Raw genomic sequence first — 17097 nt, 5'->3', positions numbered from 1 at the left:
TATTTCCTTTTCATCTTTCATCTTTCCCAGTAAATAAATCTATCTAAGTTGTACACCAGGAGCATCCTGCTGTGGTTTAAATAAGTCAGTTGTCAATCATCCTGTAGATTAGGCTCTTTTTTGTGATGAATTTGGTGAGCCTGGGTTAAATTCAAACTTTTGTCCAAGTAGGCACCCACGGAATTGAAGAATCTGCCTCAACTACCCACTTTCTTAGCCATAGAGGTTCTGTTATTTGGTTTCTAGCTCCATCGTGTGGCCAAATATGCACATATCTACATACACACAGTTTTGAGTTTCAGAGCGTTTATGGGGAATTCTAGTTTTGGAGTGCAAATCTATCCAGCTTTATTCCAAAAAGATTACTGAATATTAACATTTTAAAATTATTTTAAAATGTTTGGCTTTGGGCCACATCCAGCAATGTTCAGGGGTTCCTCCTGGCTCTGCACTCAGGAGTTACTCCTGGAGGTGCTTGGGGGACCAATATGGGATGCTGGAGATAGAACCGGGTCAGCTGCATGCAAGGTAAGTACCCCACCCATTGTACAATCTTTCAGCTCTTCTCCAGACCCCACCTTTTGGGGAGTGGGGGTACTACCAACGATGCTCAGGGGTTACTCCTGGCTCTGAATTCAGGAATTATTCCTGGCGGTGCATGGGGGACTACATGGAATGCCCAGAATTGAACCCAGGTTAGCTGTGTACGATACAAATGCTCTACCTACTGTACTATTGTTATGACCCCAGTAATTATATTATTATTATTATTGGGGGAGGGGTTTGCCAATATATAAAAACTTGAGGCTATTTGCTACACTTTAAACTTTAGGCTTAGAGGGGCCCAAGTGATAAAACAGCTGATTGGGCGTTTGCCTTGCACATGGAGACCTGGGTTAGATCTGCCACATCTCAAATGTTCCCCCGAGGCACCACTAGGAGTAATTCCGGAATGCAGAGCCAAGAGTAAGCCCTGAGCACTGCCAGGTGTGGCTCCAAACCAAAACACAACAAAAAATGATAGTCTTAGAGATCTTGGTCATGGCCAGAAAGTTTCAGGCCTTCTTAATTAGAGTAGAATCTGGAGCAGTCCATGGTATTATTGCAGAGAAATGTCATCAAATCACAGGGCTTCACTCTCCCCATATGTTTCCACCTCCTATTCCCTCTGTGCATGACCAAATTTTCAGTTTCCCTTATCATGACACCAATCAAATTCCATTAGGGCCCACTGAATGACTTAACCGTAGTCTAATTGCCTCTATAAAGACCCTATTTCCAAATAAGATCACAATCTGAGCTCCTAGAGAGGATTAGATCTTCAAAGATAACTTTTTTCTTGTGGCGAACACAATCCCATAATAGGCCTATGGGTCACACAATATGGTGGGCTTCATAGGATTAATACTATACAATCATTTGTGCAAATACGAGCCCTCTCTGTAAATTCTTGTAGGTTTACAAGATTAGAACAGCGTTATCATGTGTAAACATGATTACCATAAAGCCAGCTTTTCCCCTGAAACTGTTGCAGGATTGAGACCATGAAGTTAACACCTTTCAGAGTCCCTTAGCTGTGAAAACGTGATTGTGTAGTTGAAGAATGGCAGTTTCATTTGGTGCCCAAACAAGAAAGATGTTTTCAGAGGGCAATTTTACTTTATCATCCTTTAAAACCTGAATTAAAATACCCGGAACCATGGCTTACACCTGCAGTGTGTGAGTGCAAGCTAGGCTTCTGGGTTTTTTAATTCAGGTTTTAAAAAGACATTTGCACACACTACAGGCACAAGCCAGGGCAGCAATTTCTAGGGTTAACCATGTGCTTTCACGCCATCGTGCCTTGTACTTGCTGGTTCTCCTTCTCCTCTTGCCAGTTCCAGCCCATCCTTCAAATCAGCTCAAACATCCTACTCTTTTGATTTATTCTTTAATTCTCTTCTTCCACCAAATCAAACGCAGCACAAATTTCCTTTGTTCCTGTTATACAATATGCAAGTCTGGGACAAACATAAGGTCACAAGTTCCAGTTTCTAATATTCTGGCCCATTCACAAATTAGAAGGAAAAACATTATTGTACTATATTCCTCAACTCAAGCATCTAAATTCATGGTCATAAAAAAGGCTAACACAATTATCAGCCTTTTAATTGTATTTTCTTTTGCTCTTTAACTTGCTTGTTGAATCCCACACTTGAACTAAATCCATAAGATGTGGGAACCATGTGTGTATTCAACTTTAGAGCCCCCCCCCCCAGTTCTACTGTACTCACTGCTATCCTACACAGCTTAACGGATGGACAAGTGGCCTAGGAGCAAATTAGAACTTCTCCAGGATGGCCGCCACAAAAACAAAACAAATCCAGAACCTGATTGTCAGATTCAGCTCCAGGGTCTCTTTTCTTCTCTAAACATATGCTGTATGATCTGAACTTCTCCCACCTAGGGAAGCTGAGAAAGTACAGGCAGGAGGGTGTGGGTCACCAGAACGAGACAGAGAGCTGGGCGCGGCAGCTCTAGCCTGGTCTCTGCCATCCTGGAAAGATGGGAACTGATCATCAAAGCTAATGACATTTTATCAGCATTGGGGAAGCTAGACAGGATGATCCTTCTACCTACCCCTGACTTAACTGTTGCTCGGCCCTTGATGGAGATGCACGTGGCAGGAGACTGCAAGGTTTGAGATGACTATTTAGTTCGAGATGAACTAATTCTGCAATAGCCTTTAATAGTTCAGCGAGGCATAAATACATGTTGGGGGAGGCATAAATACATTTTTGCTCATTTGCCTGATGCACACACACACAAACACACACGCACGCATGCACGCACGCACAGAGGAATAAAGCTTTCTGTCAATCCAGAAAAACCTTGCATATCTTCCCTCAAGTGTGGTGTCTGTACACACTCTGGTAGTGCTCGTGGAGGCGGGGAGGATCTTTATAGAGCTAGCACATGAACTGATGAGGGGGTCACACTTCTGCCTGTGGTTCTTGCACATCTTTTTCAGTTTTGGTGCTCAGGGGGCCATCATGGGGGGGTGGAGGGGTGGGTGTCATGCGCTTTGTTGAGGAGCTCACACACACCTCCTTGCAATGCGGATGGAAATTGCTTGAGACAGCACTTAGCACATGAAATCAAGGCCTTTCACTTGCAAGGCAGATAACCAGCTTTATATTAGTTATTCTAATTTGCTAATTTGGATTGGTAACTAAGAAATATTATAGGATGGTGTTTATAACTCATGGCAGAGCCTGGCAAGATACCCGTGGCTTATTCGATATGCCCAAAACAGTAACCACAAGTCTCACAATGGAGACATCACTGGTGCTTGCTCAAGCAAATCGATGAACAACTGGATGCCAGTGCATAGTGAAGTATAGTTTATAAATTGCTTTCAACCATTTCTATTTAACTGCTAGGAAAAGATGCTTAGCTTGGGAACAAAGAACACCTTCCCCTTAGGATTACACCATGGGACAGACAGCTCTTGCCTTTGTCAATAACATGTTAATAAGTAATTTTGAGACATGGGCCCTATGAAACACCCAGATACACGTATTTGTTTTTTCTTTTTTTTTTTTGAGGGGGTATGCTCTGGGTGTTTATGGCTTACTCCTGGCCTTGCATGAAGAGATCACTCCTGGAGGGATTTGGGGGACCATATGGGATCCTGGGGATTAAACCTAGGTCGGCTGATTGCAAGGTAAACGCCATACCCGCTGTACTATTCCTCTGGCCCTAAATACTTACTTGGCTACAGAAATACACAAACTCTTAAAAAAAAAAAACAAACCTTTGAGATTAATTTTAGGATCCTTAGAAGTATACACCGAAAAAAAAAATGCACATTTCTGGCACATCAATCTCTTACTCATAATTTCTTTAAAAATTCTTCCCTGATACAAGTCAGAAAGAACCTCCTAAATTCCAAATCAAACCCAGACCTGGCCAGGATGCCAAACGTGGCTGAAGAAGGGGTGACCAGACTCTTAAATTGTGAAAGGTGAAGAAGGCTCCATTTTATCATTAAAGCAGCCTCCTTTCATGACAGCTACGAACCAGTCTACGCGCTGAAAGAGGCTTGGCTTGGTTTCATCTTCTGCGCTTTCGAAATAACAGACCAAAAAAAAAAAAAAGAAAAAAGGACGTGGCTCAGCGGGTCAGTTAGGAGAGCTATTGCGCTTGCGCACAGCTGATTTTAACCCCGCCCCCGGCTTCTCACGGGGCGGGGCTCTCGCGGGGCGGTCTGTCTCATGAGGCGGGGCTTTAGTGGGGCGGGGCTGTCTCACGGGGCGGGGCTTTCCCAGGGCGGTGCTCTTTCTCTCACGGGGCGGGGCCCGGGAAAATTCGCTCTTCTCATTCGCCAGGGTCTTAACTTTTCCCCACCCCCTGCGCCGAGCTTCCCTTCCCCTCTGACCTCCGGGCGGAAGTAGCTGTGCATTGTGGGCTCGCCTGGAGCGGCGGAGTTGAGCCTGAATGAAAGTGGCGCGCCTTCCCTGACGTTACCCGATCCGGAGCGGCGGGGACCCGGACCCGGGCTGGTCTCTGGGTGTTTGGGGCCTCCAGTGCCCAGCCGGCCTCGAGGCGGCAGCGGCGGCGGCGCGGCGGGTGTTGGTGGAGAGAGAGAGAAAGACAGCGAGCGAGCGAGCGAGAGGAGCGGCTCCTGCGTGGCCCCAGGACATGGCTCACAACAAGATCCCGCCTCGGTGGCTCAACTGTCCACGCCGGGGGCAGCCGGTGGCAGGTGAGCCGAGAGCAGTGTCGGGGTGGGTGGGGGTGGGTTTGTGCGCGCCGCCCCCGCTCCCCAGGAAGGACCCTGGGGTGGGCGTGAGCGTGGGGGCGCAGCTCCAGGCGGTTCCCGGCCCTTCGGTGTTGTCAGCACCGAGACGTACCCGGTCCAGTGCAGCTGGGGTGGGCGAGAGCGTGGGAGCTGGGGCCGGCGCGGCGGGTGGCGGGACGTGTCATCGGTGCCCGCGAGGCCGAGGGAAAGGTGGACCCGCCGCCTGGATGCTCTGAACTCCCGTGAGAAGTCCGGGCACCTTCCGGGGCTCCGAGAAGGGCCGGGTCAGTGTGAGATGCGGGTGACAGCGGGGAAGCTGCCTTTGGGGAAAAGGGTTCTCTGCGTTAGCACGCGGCCGGCACGGGTTCGATCCCCGCAACCCATATTGCCCCTCGAGCCCACCCGGAGTGATTCCTGAGCACAGTCAGGAGCACCCAGAGCATTGCCGGCCAGCTGTGGCCCTGTAGCCTCAGAACACCCCAATGTCTTAGCATAGATTTAAAAAAAAAAATCATCTTGAATTTGACATGCAGTAAATTTTGAAGTCTACCCTTTGATAGAAACAGAGGCACGCGGAAACACCCGAAAACACCTCCAGAACCATCGCCGTGGTCGAGACGGTGAACGCAGCTGTTCCTTCGTGTGTTCTCTCCTGTACCTTTGCAGTCCCATTCTCCTTGGGCAAACTCCGCCTTCGAGATTAGTTTGCTTTTTGTGTGTGTGTGTGGGGGGGGGGGGGCATCTAACTTTTTTTTCTTTTTCTTTTTTTCCCCAGCAAAATGGCATTGTTGAGATCATGTCTCGGTACTTGAAAGTGTCAGTAGTTCCTACCTTTTTATTGCTAAGTAGTATTCTATTGTGCTGTGACTATTTTATCACTCACATGTCCAGGGTCATTTGTGTTGTTTGGAATCTTTAGTCTACATATATGAATTGGTTGCAGACTATTTATATACACTTGGGGCAGGAGGGATAGCACAGTGGGTAAGGCTCTTGCCTTGCATGCTGCTAACCAGGGTTCAATCTCCAAGCACCTCCTGGAGTGATTCCTGAGCATCGTTGGGTGTGGACCCCCAAAACCAGAACGAAAAAGATATTTGTGGGGCTGGAGCAATAGCACAGCGGGTAGGGCGTTTGCCTTGCACTCGGCCGACCCGGGTTTGGTTCCCAGCATCCCCTATGGTCCCCTGAGCACCGCCAGGAGTAATTCCTGAGTGCATGAGCCAGGAGTAACCCCTGTGCATTGCCGGGTGTGACCCAAAAAGCAAAAAAGAAAAAAAAAGATATTTATATACAGTTCTGATTTCACATGTGGAAATTTCATTCTTTTGTGGGCAGGGTTTGGGCCACACTCAGTGTTGCTTGGGGACTTGACTGGCTGAGTGCTCATCACTGACCCTTGGCAGTATCTGGGGATCAGGTGCACTACAGGGGTTGTAGGGAGGTTAAAGGACCGATGGTGTGCAAGGTGAGTGGCTTGCCTCCTGTACAGTCACTCCAGCCCTATTTGTTAGGTTTCGAGGAGAGGAATAGGTAATACACTGGGCATATATTTGACCTTTTAAGAATCTGAAGATTTCTTCCAAACTGGTGACATTTTACATCCCCATCATCAGTGTGTAAAGAGTTATATTTGCTCCACATCCTAACACGTAATGTTTTAGCCACTGTAATAGTGAGCACTAGTCACTCTAATGTATGACAGTGTAAGTACAATTAGACGCTCTGGTCCCTTGTCCAAAATAGCATGACTTGGACTTACCCCACACTTAACTATTAATAGCCTGTTGTTGAGTTTTAAAATAAGCAGTTCATTAAAACACGTATTGTAGGTTAGATGTGTTATGTATTTATATTCTTTGCTCTGGGGGCTACTCCATGCAGTGCCAGGGGAATCAGGCAGTGCTGGGGATTGAAGCAGCAGCTTGCACTCAGCCCACTGAGCCATCTCTCTAACCTGTATTCTATAGCCTTACCACAAAGGAAGCTAGAGAAAAGGAAAAGTTATTAAGACATAAGGAAGAGAAAATGTACTGAAAGTACTGCTCTATATTTATTAACATTGCAAGGTTTGTTTTTTTTTTTTTTTTTTCTTTTTGGGTCACACCCGGCAATGTACAGGGGTTACTCCTGGCTCATGCACTCAGGAATTACTCCTGGCGGTGCTTGGGGGACCATATGGGATGCTGGGATCCGAACCCGGGTCGGCCACGTGCAAGGCAAATGCCCTACCCGCTGTGCTATCACTCCAGCCCCTAACATTGCAAGTTTTTATTACCTGTTTACAAGACAGTGTATCAATGAACCCCTGTGATTATGTTCATATTTGCATGAACGACGTGCAAACCCATGTTCAGTTGTCATCTGTAATATCTTAGTGTGATTTGATGTTGAGGACCTTCCCAGTTTGCTTCTCTACAACTCACATAGTATACTGCTGGTTAGATGTCCATAACCTTTACTTACAATTGGGTTGTTTATTTTATTTAAAAGGATTTAAATTAAAGCTGTGCATCCCTAGCAGTGCTCAGGGGGTTTGAAGAGGATCATTTCTGGTGATCCGTAGCTCATTAGTAACAGTGATGTGGTGCTGGGGGCCATAGGGCTGCCCCCTGGGGTTGGGGAACAGGCATTGTGGGCACCAGGAATATAACATGGACTAATATGTGCTACAGCCTTCTGAACTATTTCCCCGGCTTCTGGATTGTTGTGTTATTGAATTGTTAGATTTCTTTATATATGTAATATGTAATGCAGATCCTTTGTTGAATATATGTCCTAAAAAAATCTCCTTTGTTTTTGGGCCACACCTGATGATGCTCAGTGGTTAATCCTGGCTCTGTACTCAGGAATCATTTTGGTGGTGCTCCTGAGACCTTATGAGATGCTGGGGATTGAATGTGGTCAGCTGCATGCAAGGCAGGCGCCCTACCCACTTTACTATTGTTCCAACTCTAAAAAGCTCCTTTCTGATTTGCCTTCTCATTCTCCTAACAGTTTCTTTTGAAGAGCAAAGATTCTAGTTTTTTACTAACTCCAACTTAATTGCTTTTTCTTAAAGGTATTTTGGACAAAATGAAAGGTTTTTATAGTGAGCAATAAGTACTTTCTAATTATGTTATGATTTAAATCTATAGGAAGAGGATATCTTGTTTTTGACCACTTCTGTCGGTACTGGGGTTGCTGCTTATTGTGCTCAGGGGACCATGTGGTTCTGGGGATTGAAACTGGACCTCCCACATGCAGGAGGTTAGCTTAGCACATTGAGTCATCTCTGAATCTAGTTACTTTGCATTCAGATTTTCTCATCTTGTTTGTTGCCTTTCACATCTTATATAAAATTCTCAATGAAGTGATAAATCAAAGTGATAGTGAAAGATATAAGTGGGTCTTAGTGTGAGGAAGTATTTTTCTTTAGTGAGAAATGAAATAATACTCTGTACACTAATATTCACATATATTTTTCACTTCTAGTGGAACAGTTGTATTTGGTGCTGATTCTACAGCAGGTTCTCCAGTAGAATTTAGGACACTGTTGATGAGAAGCACTTCTGGCCTATGTCAAATACAAAAGGCGTTATTTGATGGGCCTAGTTTTTGTCAAGTCTCCCCCTTCACCTCCTCCATTTCCTCCTCTTCCTCCTCATCTTCTTCCTTCCACATACGCTCAGGTCTTGTTCCTGGACGGCTTGGGATACCATATAGGATGACAGGGATCAAACTTGGGTTGGCCGTGTGCAAGGCAAGAGCCCTTCCCATTGTACTATCTCTTTGATTCCATGACTTAGAATACTTTCCCCCCCCCCCATGAATTGATCACAATTCTTTATGTTTTTATGTCGGACTCTTCTACCATCTTGACCTTTTCCCCTTACCATTTTTTTAATTTGTTTTTTTGGGCCATACCTGGTGAAGTTAACTGGTTACTCTTGGCTCTACACTCAAGAATTACTCCTGGTGGTACTCTGAGCACCATATGGGATGGGGTGCTGAGGATTGAGCCCAGGTCAGCTGCATGCAGGGCAAGTGCCTTACCACCTACAGTCTCTCTCCAGTCCCTCCTTACCATCTTTTAACTTCATATGGATCTTTTTTTCTCTGTGTGGTTTCCTTATAGAAACACAAGGAAGAGTACAAGAATTTACTCAAGAAATATTAACTAATACTAGTTAATATTAGTGATGAAACACCACTAATATTTCTCGTTTTTCACATATTCTTTGTATTGTTTTGTTAGCTTGTGGTTGAGTACAATCATCAGTACCACAATGATTCCTTATGGAATCCTATAAACCCCCTAACCGTAGCTGTGTGACTTCTTTTCTAGTTTGGGCTGTGTTTGTGATTAGTGTTCTTTGCTACACTGATTTGTAAGAAAAAATCATACAGTTAAGTTCTTGTCAAAGTGAGTTTTTAATTTTTTGGCTTTTGGGTCATACTTGACTTGATGCCTAGGGGCTACTCCCCATCTCGGTGCTCGGGTCACTCCTGGTGGTGCTTTGGGAGTCTGTGGTGCTGGGGATCAAACCTGGGCCTCCTTCATGCAAAGCATGTGCTTCAGCTTGCTGAACTATCTTTCCAGCCCAATGTGGATATTTTCTCATTTAGAACTAGTAAAACAGTAAAACGTTAGAATTTTAATATTATCTGGAGGGTAGCACTGACATATCAAGAATACTCACTGAAAAATGGGATTGACATCTTTTCCCTTCCCTCTTCTGAGTGAAGAATCAGAAAGAAAAGTTTTTCCTTTTGATTGTATTGAGATATTTTTGCACCTTACCCATAAAGCAGACTTATTGTTTTTGGGCCACACCTGGCGGTACTTAGGGCTTACACCTGGCTCTGCACTCAGGATCACTCGGGGCGGGGGGGCGGGGGGAGCTCGGGTAACCATATGTGGTGCTGGAGTGGCCTCGTGCAAGGCTATATGCCCTACCTGCTACACCATCTCTTCACTCTATTCTATTCTATTCATTCTATTGTATTGTATTGTATTGTATTTTAAGTGAATGACTGATCTCACCTGTCAGCTCACCTGGAGAGAACCCCAGGCCTCCTAACATCCAAATAGGATCTTTACTGATAATCAACACTTTTTTGACTTGTGATGCTTAATATAAAGTGATGACAACATAGGATTCATGGTATTTCTCCAAATTTCCCTGACGTTCTCTCTCTCACTGTGTGCTAGATGTGTTGATGCCATCATATGCGTTCTGGAAGTGCAGAGTTGCAAGTGTGTACAAAGTAGAGTGCTCTCATACTCTATAAGCTTTAGTGGAAATGAGAAAACATTGCCATTTTCTGACTTTTAAAACAATTATTAAAACAATTCCTTGCATATTACATATATATATATTTTAGGGGGCAAGGGGCTTGTGCTTAGGGTTATTGTGACTAGGGTTTACTCTTGCTCTGTGCTTAGTCATTCCTGTGTTGCTCAGGGAACCATATCGGTGCTGGGAATCTCACTGGAGTTGGCCATGTGCAGAGTGAATGCCTTCACTTCTATATTGCCTTTCTGGCCCTCATATTACATAAATCTTTGGCATACTTTCACATATTTAGGAATGCATGTATTGCTGCTTAAATTTCCCCATAATTAACATTAGGATATGTCTTATTCCTACTTGGAGTTTGTAATTTCTCTGAATCAAAAAGATGTTACTTGAAGAACAGGAGAACTGGTCCTCAGTAGAAAGCTCATCCCTGAGGTGGGTGAGAGGTCAGGAAAGGGATCACTATGAGAGTGTTGAAGGGAAGTGGTCACTCTGAGTTGAGTGGTGAAAAGGTAAAGTAATGCGCATGATGTCCTGCCAGGATCAGTATTGTGAACCATAGTGCCCAAAAGGAAAAAGAAAAAGAAAAAAAAAATGTCTGCCATAGAGGCAGGTTGGGGGGCTGGAGACAGTAACTTCAACCCTGGCATCTAAAATATATTGCATTACATTTTAATTTGTACTTGGCTCGTATTGTGCTTCGGGATCACTCCTGGTGGTTTTTGGGGAATGATATGGGGTGCTGAGGATTGAATCTTCGCTAGCCATGTGCAATTCAAGACCCCTGTCTGGTGGTGTACTGTTGCTTTGGCCCCTGATGTCACCTTCTAAATAAAACAAGAATTATAATGGGAGAGAGCTTCTAAAGATACCATGCTTTATTTCTGGATGAAAAGTTTTAGAGAGTGCCAGGAATTGGACCCAGATCTCTCTTTCACACATGCAAAGGCAAGCGTTTCGCCACAGAACTACTTTTGTGTCCCCAGCGAAGCTTCCCCTCCTTTCTTTCTTTTTTTAAACAACAACAAACCAATTAAGACACCTTGATTTACAAAGTTGTTCATAACAGAGTTGTTTCAGGTATGCAATATTACAATACCAGTCCCACCACCAATGTCCCCTTCCCTCCACCAATGTCCCCAGGCTCCCGACATTCTCCAGCCTGCCCTCTAGGCAGGCATTTAATGAGTTTATTTCATACTACTTGCTCCAACAAAACTTTAAAAGAATTGCAAATGGAATCATGAGAACATAAATAAAAGTCAATTTATAGTGATTGATGGTTATATGTTTTTAACCTATGTAAATAAAGAAATTAAAGTCATTTAATACAATATAGTATAGTGCCTATTCTCATTTATATACCAAAGTTTTCAACTGTGGCATCTAAAATATATTGCATTACATTTTATTTTGTACTTGTATCTTATTGCCATTATATCTTCCCTGCCATCAATGAAGCTTTTTGTCCTCTTGGCAGCAGCCATATAACAAATTTATTTCATATTACTTGGTCAACAAAACAAAACAAAACCCTTAAATAGAATTTTCAGAAAATCAATAAAAGTCAATTGTGATAACTGTTATATATTTTTAATCTTTCTTAATCTAGTAGAGGACAACTGTATGCACCATTAGTGTGTGCCATACTCAATGCCACACGAAGGGAAATTTCTCCTGTCCTTTAAAGGAGCTCTTTTAATGCTTCTAGTGAAACTAGTTTCAAGACTATGAATTCCCCAAACAGCTGCCTGTCCATGACGCTCTGTATAGTTCCTTCCAATCTGAATGATAATATAGCTGAGTAGAGTCTTCTAGGTGACTTGTCCATTTTGTTGAGTTTTTGTACTATATTCTTCCATGTTCTTCTGACTTGTAGGGTCTCACGAGCTAGATCTGCTGTATGTCTTACGGGCTTTCCTTTCGATATATATTCCTTTTTCGATCCTAATGCCTTCAGTATTGTGCCTCTATCTTTAGATTTTGTCATTTTGCGTATAATGTCTTGCAGTTTTTCTAATTTGGTTGTTTTCACTGGGACCCTTCGGACCTCTTGGATTTTGGTGCTTGTAATCCTCAATTCTGGTAAGTTCTTATTGATGATTTCTTTAACTGTTGTTTCTTCATCACATTTGCCTTCCTGTTCTTCAGGGACTCCGATGATTTTTATATTGTTCCTCTTGAACTTATCCTATAGTTCTCTGTTCATTTCTTTTTAGACTATTTCCCACTTCGTGCTGTTTCCTAACTGCTTAGCTTCTGTTATTCTGCTGTTCAGAGCTTCTATTGACTTTTTAAATATCACCTACCATATTCTTCATTTCTGTTATCTCTGAATGACAGAGAAATCTACTGTAGCAGTTTTTCAAAATTTTTATTTTTTAGTTGAATCACTGAGATACACATTTACAAAGTTGTTTATGATTGGATTTCAGTCATACAGTTTTCTAACACCCATTCCTTCACCAGTGTACATTTCCCACTACCAGTGTGTCTGATTTTCCTGCCCTGTCCCCTCCTAACCTGCCTCCTCCTTTTCCTCCTCCTCCTCCTCGTCCTCCTCGTCCTCGTCCTCGTCCTCCTCCTCCTCTCCCCCTTCCTCATCCTCTTCCTTGTCCTCCCACTACCAATATGCCCAGTTTTCGTGCCCTGTCCCCCCCCCCCGCCTGCCTCCTCCTCCTCCTCCTTCTCCTTCTTCCTCCCCCCATCCTCCTCTTCCTCCTCCCACTGCCAGTATGCCCAGTTTTCCCACCCTGTCCCCTCCCTGCGGCTTCCTCCTCCTCCTCCTTCTCCTCCTTCTCCTTTTTCCGCCTTCTTCTTCTTCCTCTTCTTTCTCCTTCCTCCTCCTCTCCCTCCTCCTCCTTTTCCTTCTTCTCTCTCACTCTCTTTCCCTTTAGGCACCATGGTTTGCATTACTATTACTGAAAAAGTTATCATGTATTTCTCTTCTTTCAGCACTCAGTTCTTGTTTGGAGCGATCATTTTCAAGTATCATTGTCATGGTTGTTTCTTCACTGCTCTAGTTGCACTCCCCCACAACCGGTGGCAAACTTCCTACATGGACTGTCCTCCTGGCCCTAATTTCTACTGTCTTTGAGTATTAGTCCTATACTATGTTTTTTTTTTTTTCTTTTTGGGTCACACCCAGTGATGCTCAGGGCTCACTCCTGGCTCTGCACTGAGGAATTACCTTTGGCCGTGCTCAGGGGACCATCTGGGATGCTGGGAATTGAACCTGGGTCCGCCGTGTGCAAGGCAAACGCCCTACCCGCTGTGCTATCACTCCAGCCCCTGTTTTTATTTTTTTTAATCTCACAATGAGTGTGATCATTCTATATCTGTTCCTCTTTTTCTGACTCATTTCACTGAGCATAAGACACTCTTTGTCCATCCATGTATAAGCAAATTTCATGGCTTCATTTTTCCTAACACCTGGGTGGTATTCCACCTGTATGGTATATCTTGTGTAGATGCACCATGGTTTCTTTATTTACTTATCTGTTTTTGGGCATTTGGTTGTTTCCATATCCTGGCTATTGTGAATAGTGTTGAAATAAGCATAGCAGTGCAGATATCTTTTCTAAATTATCTTTCTAGGCTACTAGGGTATATTCCCAGGAGCAGCATTACTGGGTCATATGGAAGCTTAGTTTCTAGTTTTTTGAGGAATGTTCTTATTGTTTTCCAAGAAAGGTCCTACCAACAATGAATAGTAGTTACTTTCTCTCCACAACTGTGCCAGCACTGTTTTGTTTTTTTAAAAAAAACATATTTGTTTTATTTATTTTTTTAAATTTCATTTATTTTTTTTTCTGATTTTTTTTTAAATTTTATTTAAAAAAATTTTTTTTTATTTTATCACCATGTGGAAAGTTACAGAGTTCTCAGGTTTATGTCTCAGTTATACCGTATTCAAACACCATCCCTTCACCAGTGCCCATATTCCACCACCAAAATTCCTGGTATACCCCCCGCCCCCCACCCCAACTGTATAACTGATGAATTTCACTTCATTATCTCCTCACCTTGATTACGTTCCATATTTCAACACAAAACTCACTATTGTTGTGGGAGTTATACCCACAAACAAGATAACCCTATTAAGGAAGCATTTGATAATTAGTTTTCCATTAAAAGATTGTATGTTTTCAGGTTTTAGAAAAGGCTGCACGGCCGCATTAGCGGCCTCGCGGCTCGGATGTGTCCCAGTCCCGAATCCCAGAGCCGTGTTAGTTGCTGCTCAGTGTCGCCAGGGCTCCATCTGGAGAAGGTGTGCTGGCTGCACCTCCTCCTTCCGGCTCCCCGGTGTTGTTGGCCCCAATTCGGGTCCGGAGCATTTTCCGGACCGCGTTGCTCACCAGAATGCCTGCCGCTTCTCTGTTGATTGTCAAAACTTATTTATGTTTTAATGGGAGACTAATTGTTTTGATATGCATCTTCCTCATGATTAGTAGAGTAGAACATTTTTTCATCTGCCCTTTGACTGTATTTCTTCTTTGAGGAAGTTTCTGTTCATCTCTTCTCTCCATTTTTTTTTTTTTTTTTGCTTTTGGGTTACACCCGGTGATGCTCAGGGTTTACTCCTGACTCTGCACTCCTGGTGGTGCTTGGGGGACCATATGAGATGCTGGGAATCGAACCTGGGTCAGCCGCATGCAAGGCAAATGTGTGCTATCACTCTAGCCCCTTCTCCCCATTTTTTGATGGTGTTGGATGTTATTTTTTTTTCTTGTAAAGTTCTAAAGTACTGTAATGTATCTTTGATATTAACCTCTTATTCGATGGGTGTTGGGTAAATAATTTTACCCATTCCAAGGGCTGTCTTTGTATCCTGGTCAGTATTTCGTTTGAGGTGCAGAAGTTTCTTAGTTTAATGTAGTTCCATTTGCTTATCTTTGCTTCCAGTTGCTTGGTCAGTGGTGTTTCATCCTTGAAGACACTTTTAGCTTCAGTGCTGTTTTCATGCATGCACCTTATAGATTCAGATGTGATATTGAGGTCTTTAATCCATTTTGATTTGACTTGTGTGCATGGTGTCAGAAAGAGGTCTGAGTGATTTTTTTTTTTTTTTGCATGTAGTTTTCTCAGTACCTGTAGTGGTTTTTACATTTCTGCTTTCATATTTCCTTGTGCGTTGCTGACTACCCGTGATACTATTTCTTTGAACTCATTGAACATCCTCCTCATAGTGTCACAAAAGACACTGTATGAGGATTTAAGTGGTGTTTACGTCTTTGGTGATACTGTTTTGCTTGATGGGTTTCCGTGTGTTCTGTCCATTGGTTTTCTAGTGTTCTTGCTGTACGGTAAGATGAGTCTTTGTAGTTAACCCCCCTACAAGATGCCGAGGGATTAAGCTAGAGGTTGCTCTCTGTCTTCTCTGCCCGTTCTTATCTGCCCATCCTTACAGAATGATAGGAAAATTTATTGAGTAGATCTACTGTTGGTCGCATAAGTCTCCTGGTTGAGCCCTGCCTTCCGTTTGGCATAGGTCCTGTGATAGCAGCCGGAGGCACGCCTCACCTGGGATGGCGGTGGAGCAGGTAGAAGGGCCCCCAGCTAAGCTTTTTTTTTTTTTTTCTTTTTGGGTCACACCCAGCGATGCTCAGGGGTTACTCCTGGCTTTGCACTCAGGAATTACTCCTGGCGGTGCTTGGGGGACCATATGGGATGCCGGGGATCGAACCCGGGTCGGCCGTGTGCAAGGCAAACGCCCTACCCGCTGTGCTATCGCTCCGGCCCCGAGCTAAGCTTTTTTCTGAAGAACTCTTTTTTCTCTTTCTGAAGGATGGATTACGGGCCAAAGCTCTGTATCTGTACGTGTTTTGGGGTGGTGCTTGGGTTTGAACCTGGAGTCTCACACATGTAAGGCAGGAGCACTGCTTCTGACCTATCCCCCCAGCCCAGCTCAACATGTAGAGGGAAAAACACTAACTCTCAGGATTAGACCCAGTTCAGCTTCTCCTTTCTTTCTTTCTTTTTGGTTTTGGGGTCATCCCCAGGGGTGCTTCTGGGCTACTCCAGGCTCTGTGTTTGGAGGTTGCTCCCAGAGGTGCTGGGATTGAACCAGGCTTCTCGCATGCAAAGTCTGTACTCCAACCCCGTGAACACTTCCAACTTAGAGTTGGAACTATAGAGTTCCAACTTCTCATTTCTTACAGAACTTATGTTCAGTGTAATTTCCTTCATGCCTAATTGTGTAAAGAACTCACTGTAGTAATATAAGTGAAGGCAGTCTTGTGATAGTGATGGTCATTATGGAATTAGGAATTTGACATTTTAGAATATTTTAGGTAAGTATTTGGGTGCCTATTTTGTTCTTGGCACTAAAGAGATTACTAAAAAATAGTGCTTTATCTTAAAGACCACATAATCCCAGGGGAATAGGAAACCATTAGTTTTTTTCTTAGTTTCCCCCCCAACCCAGTTTTGGAGATCAAAATTTTGGGTCTGGGAAATCTTCAGTTTTAAGTGAGGTTTTGTTGTAACAAATGCAATAATGCCTCAATTTTATGTATTATGTGTATATAAATTTTTTTTTGTTTGTTTTTGGGTCACACCCGGCAATGCACAGGGGTTACTCCTGGCTCTTCACTTAGGAATTACCCCTGGCGGTGCTTAGGGGACCATATGGGATGCTGGGATTAGAACCCGGGTCAGCCGCGTGCAAGGCAAACGCCCTACCCACTGTGCTATCGCTCCAGCCTCTATAAAAATATTTTTGTATGTATGTATATATAAAAATATTTTTGGTTGAGATTAGGGAGGGCTGGAGTGATAGCATAGCGGCAGGGCATTTGCCTTGCACTCGGCTGACCCGGGTTTGATTCCTCCGCCCCTCTCGGAGAGCCTGACAAGCTATCAAGAGTATCTTGCCCGCACGGCAGAGCCTGGCAAGCTATCCGTGGTGTATTCGATATGCCAAAAACAGTAACAACAAGTCTCACAGTGGAGACGTTACTGGTGCCTACTCGAGCAAATTGATGAGCAACGGGATGAGACTGGGGAAGAGAAGATGGACAGCAAGAAGGA

At 43.9% G+C, this 17097-nt stretch overlaps 1 protein-coding gene across 2 annotated transcripts in view; it reads left to right on the top strand.

Annotated features, from left to right (window-relative positions):
• The first annotated feature begins 4451 nt into the window (after positions 1–4451).
• RNGTT (RNA guanylyltransferase and 5'-phosphatase) overlaps positions 4452–17097 on the top strand; it is a 244803-nt gene continuing 232157 nt past the window's right edge. For both annotated transcript variants that reach the window (XM_004605660.2, XM_004605659.3), the window contains exon 1: positions 4452–4747. In XM_004605660.2, coding sequence (XP_004605717.1) covers positions 4684–4747 — 64 coding nt within the window. In that variant the 5' untranslated portion in view covers positions 4452–4683. The remainder of the gene's footprint in view (positions 4748–17097) is intronic.

Source organism: Sorex araneus, chromosome 4, assembly GCF_027595985.1.
Source record: "Sorex araneus isolate mSorAra2 chromosome 4, mSorAra2.pri, whole genome shotgun sequence".
NCBI lineage: Eukaryota > Metazoa > Chordata > Mammalia > Eulipotyphla > Soricidae > Sorex > Sorex araneus.
Note: the sequence above shows the minus strand (reverse complement) of the source record. Positions and strands in the feature narration are given on the sequence as shown.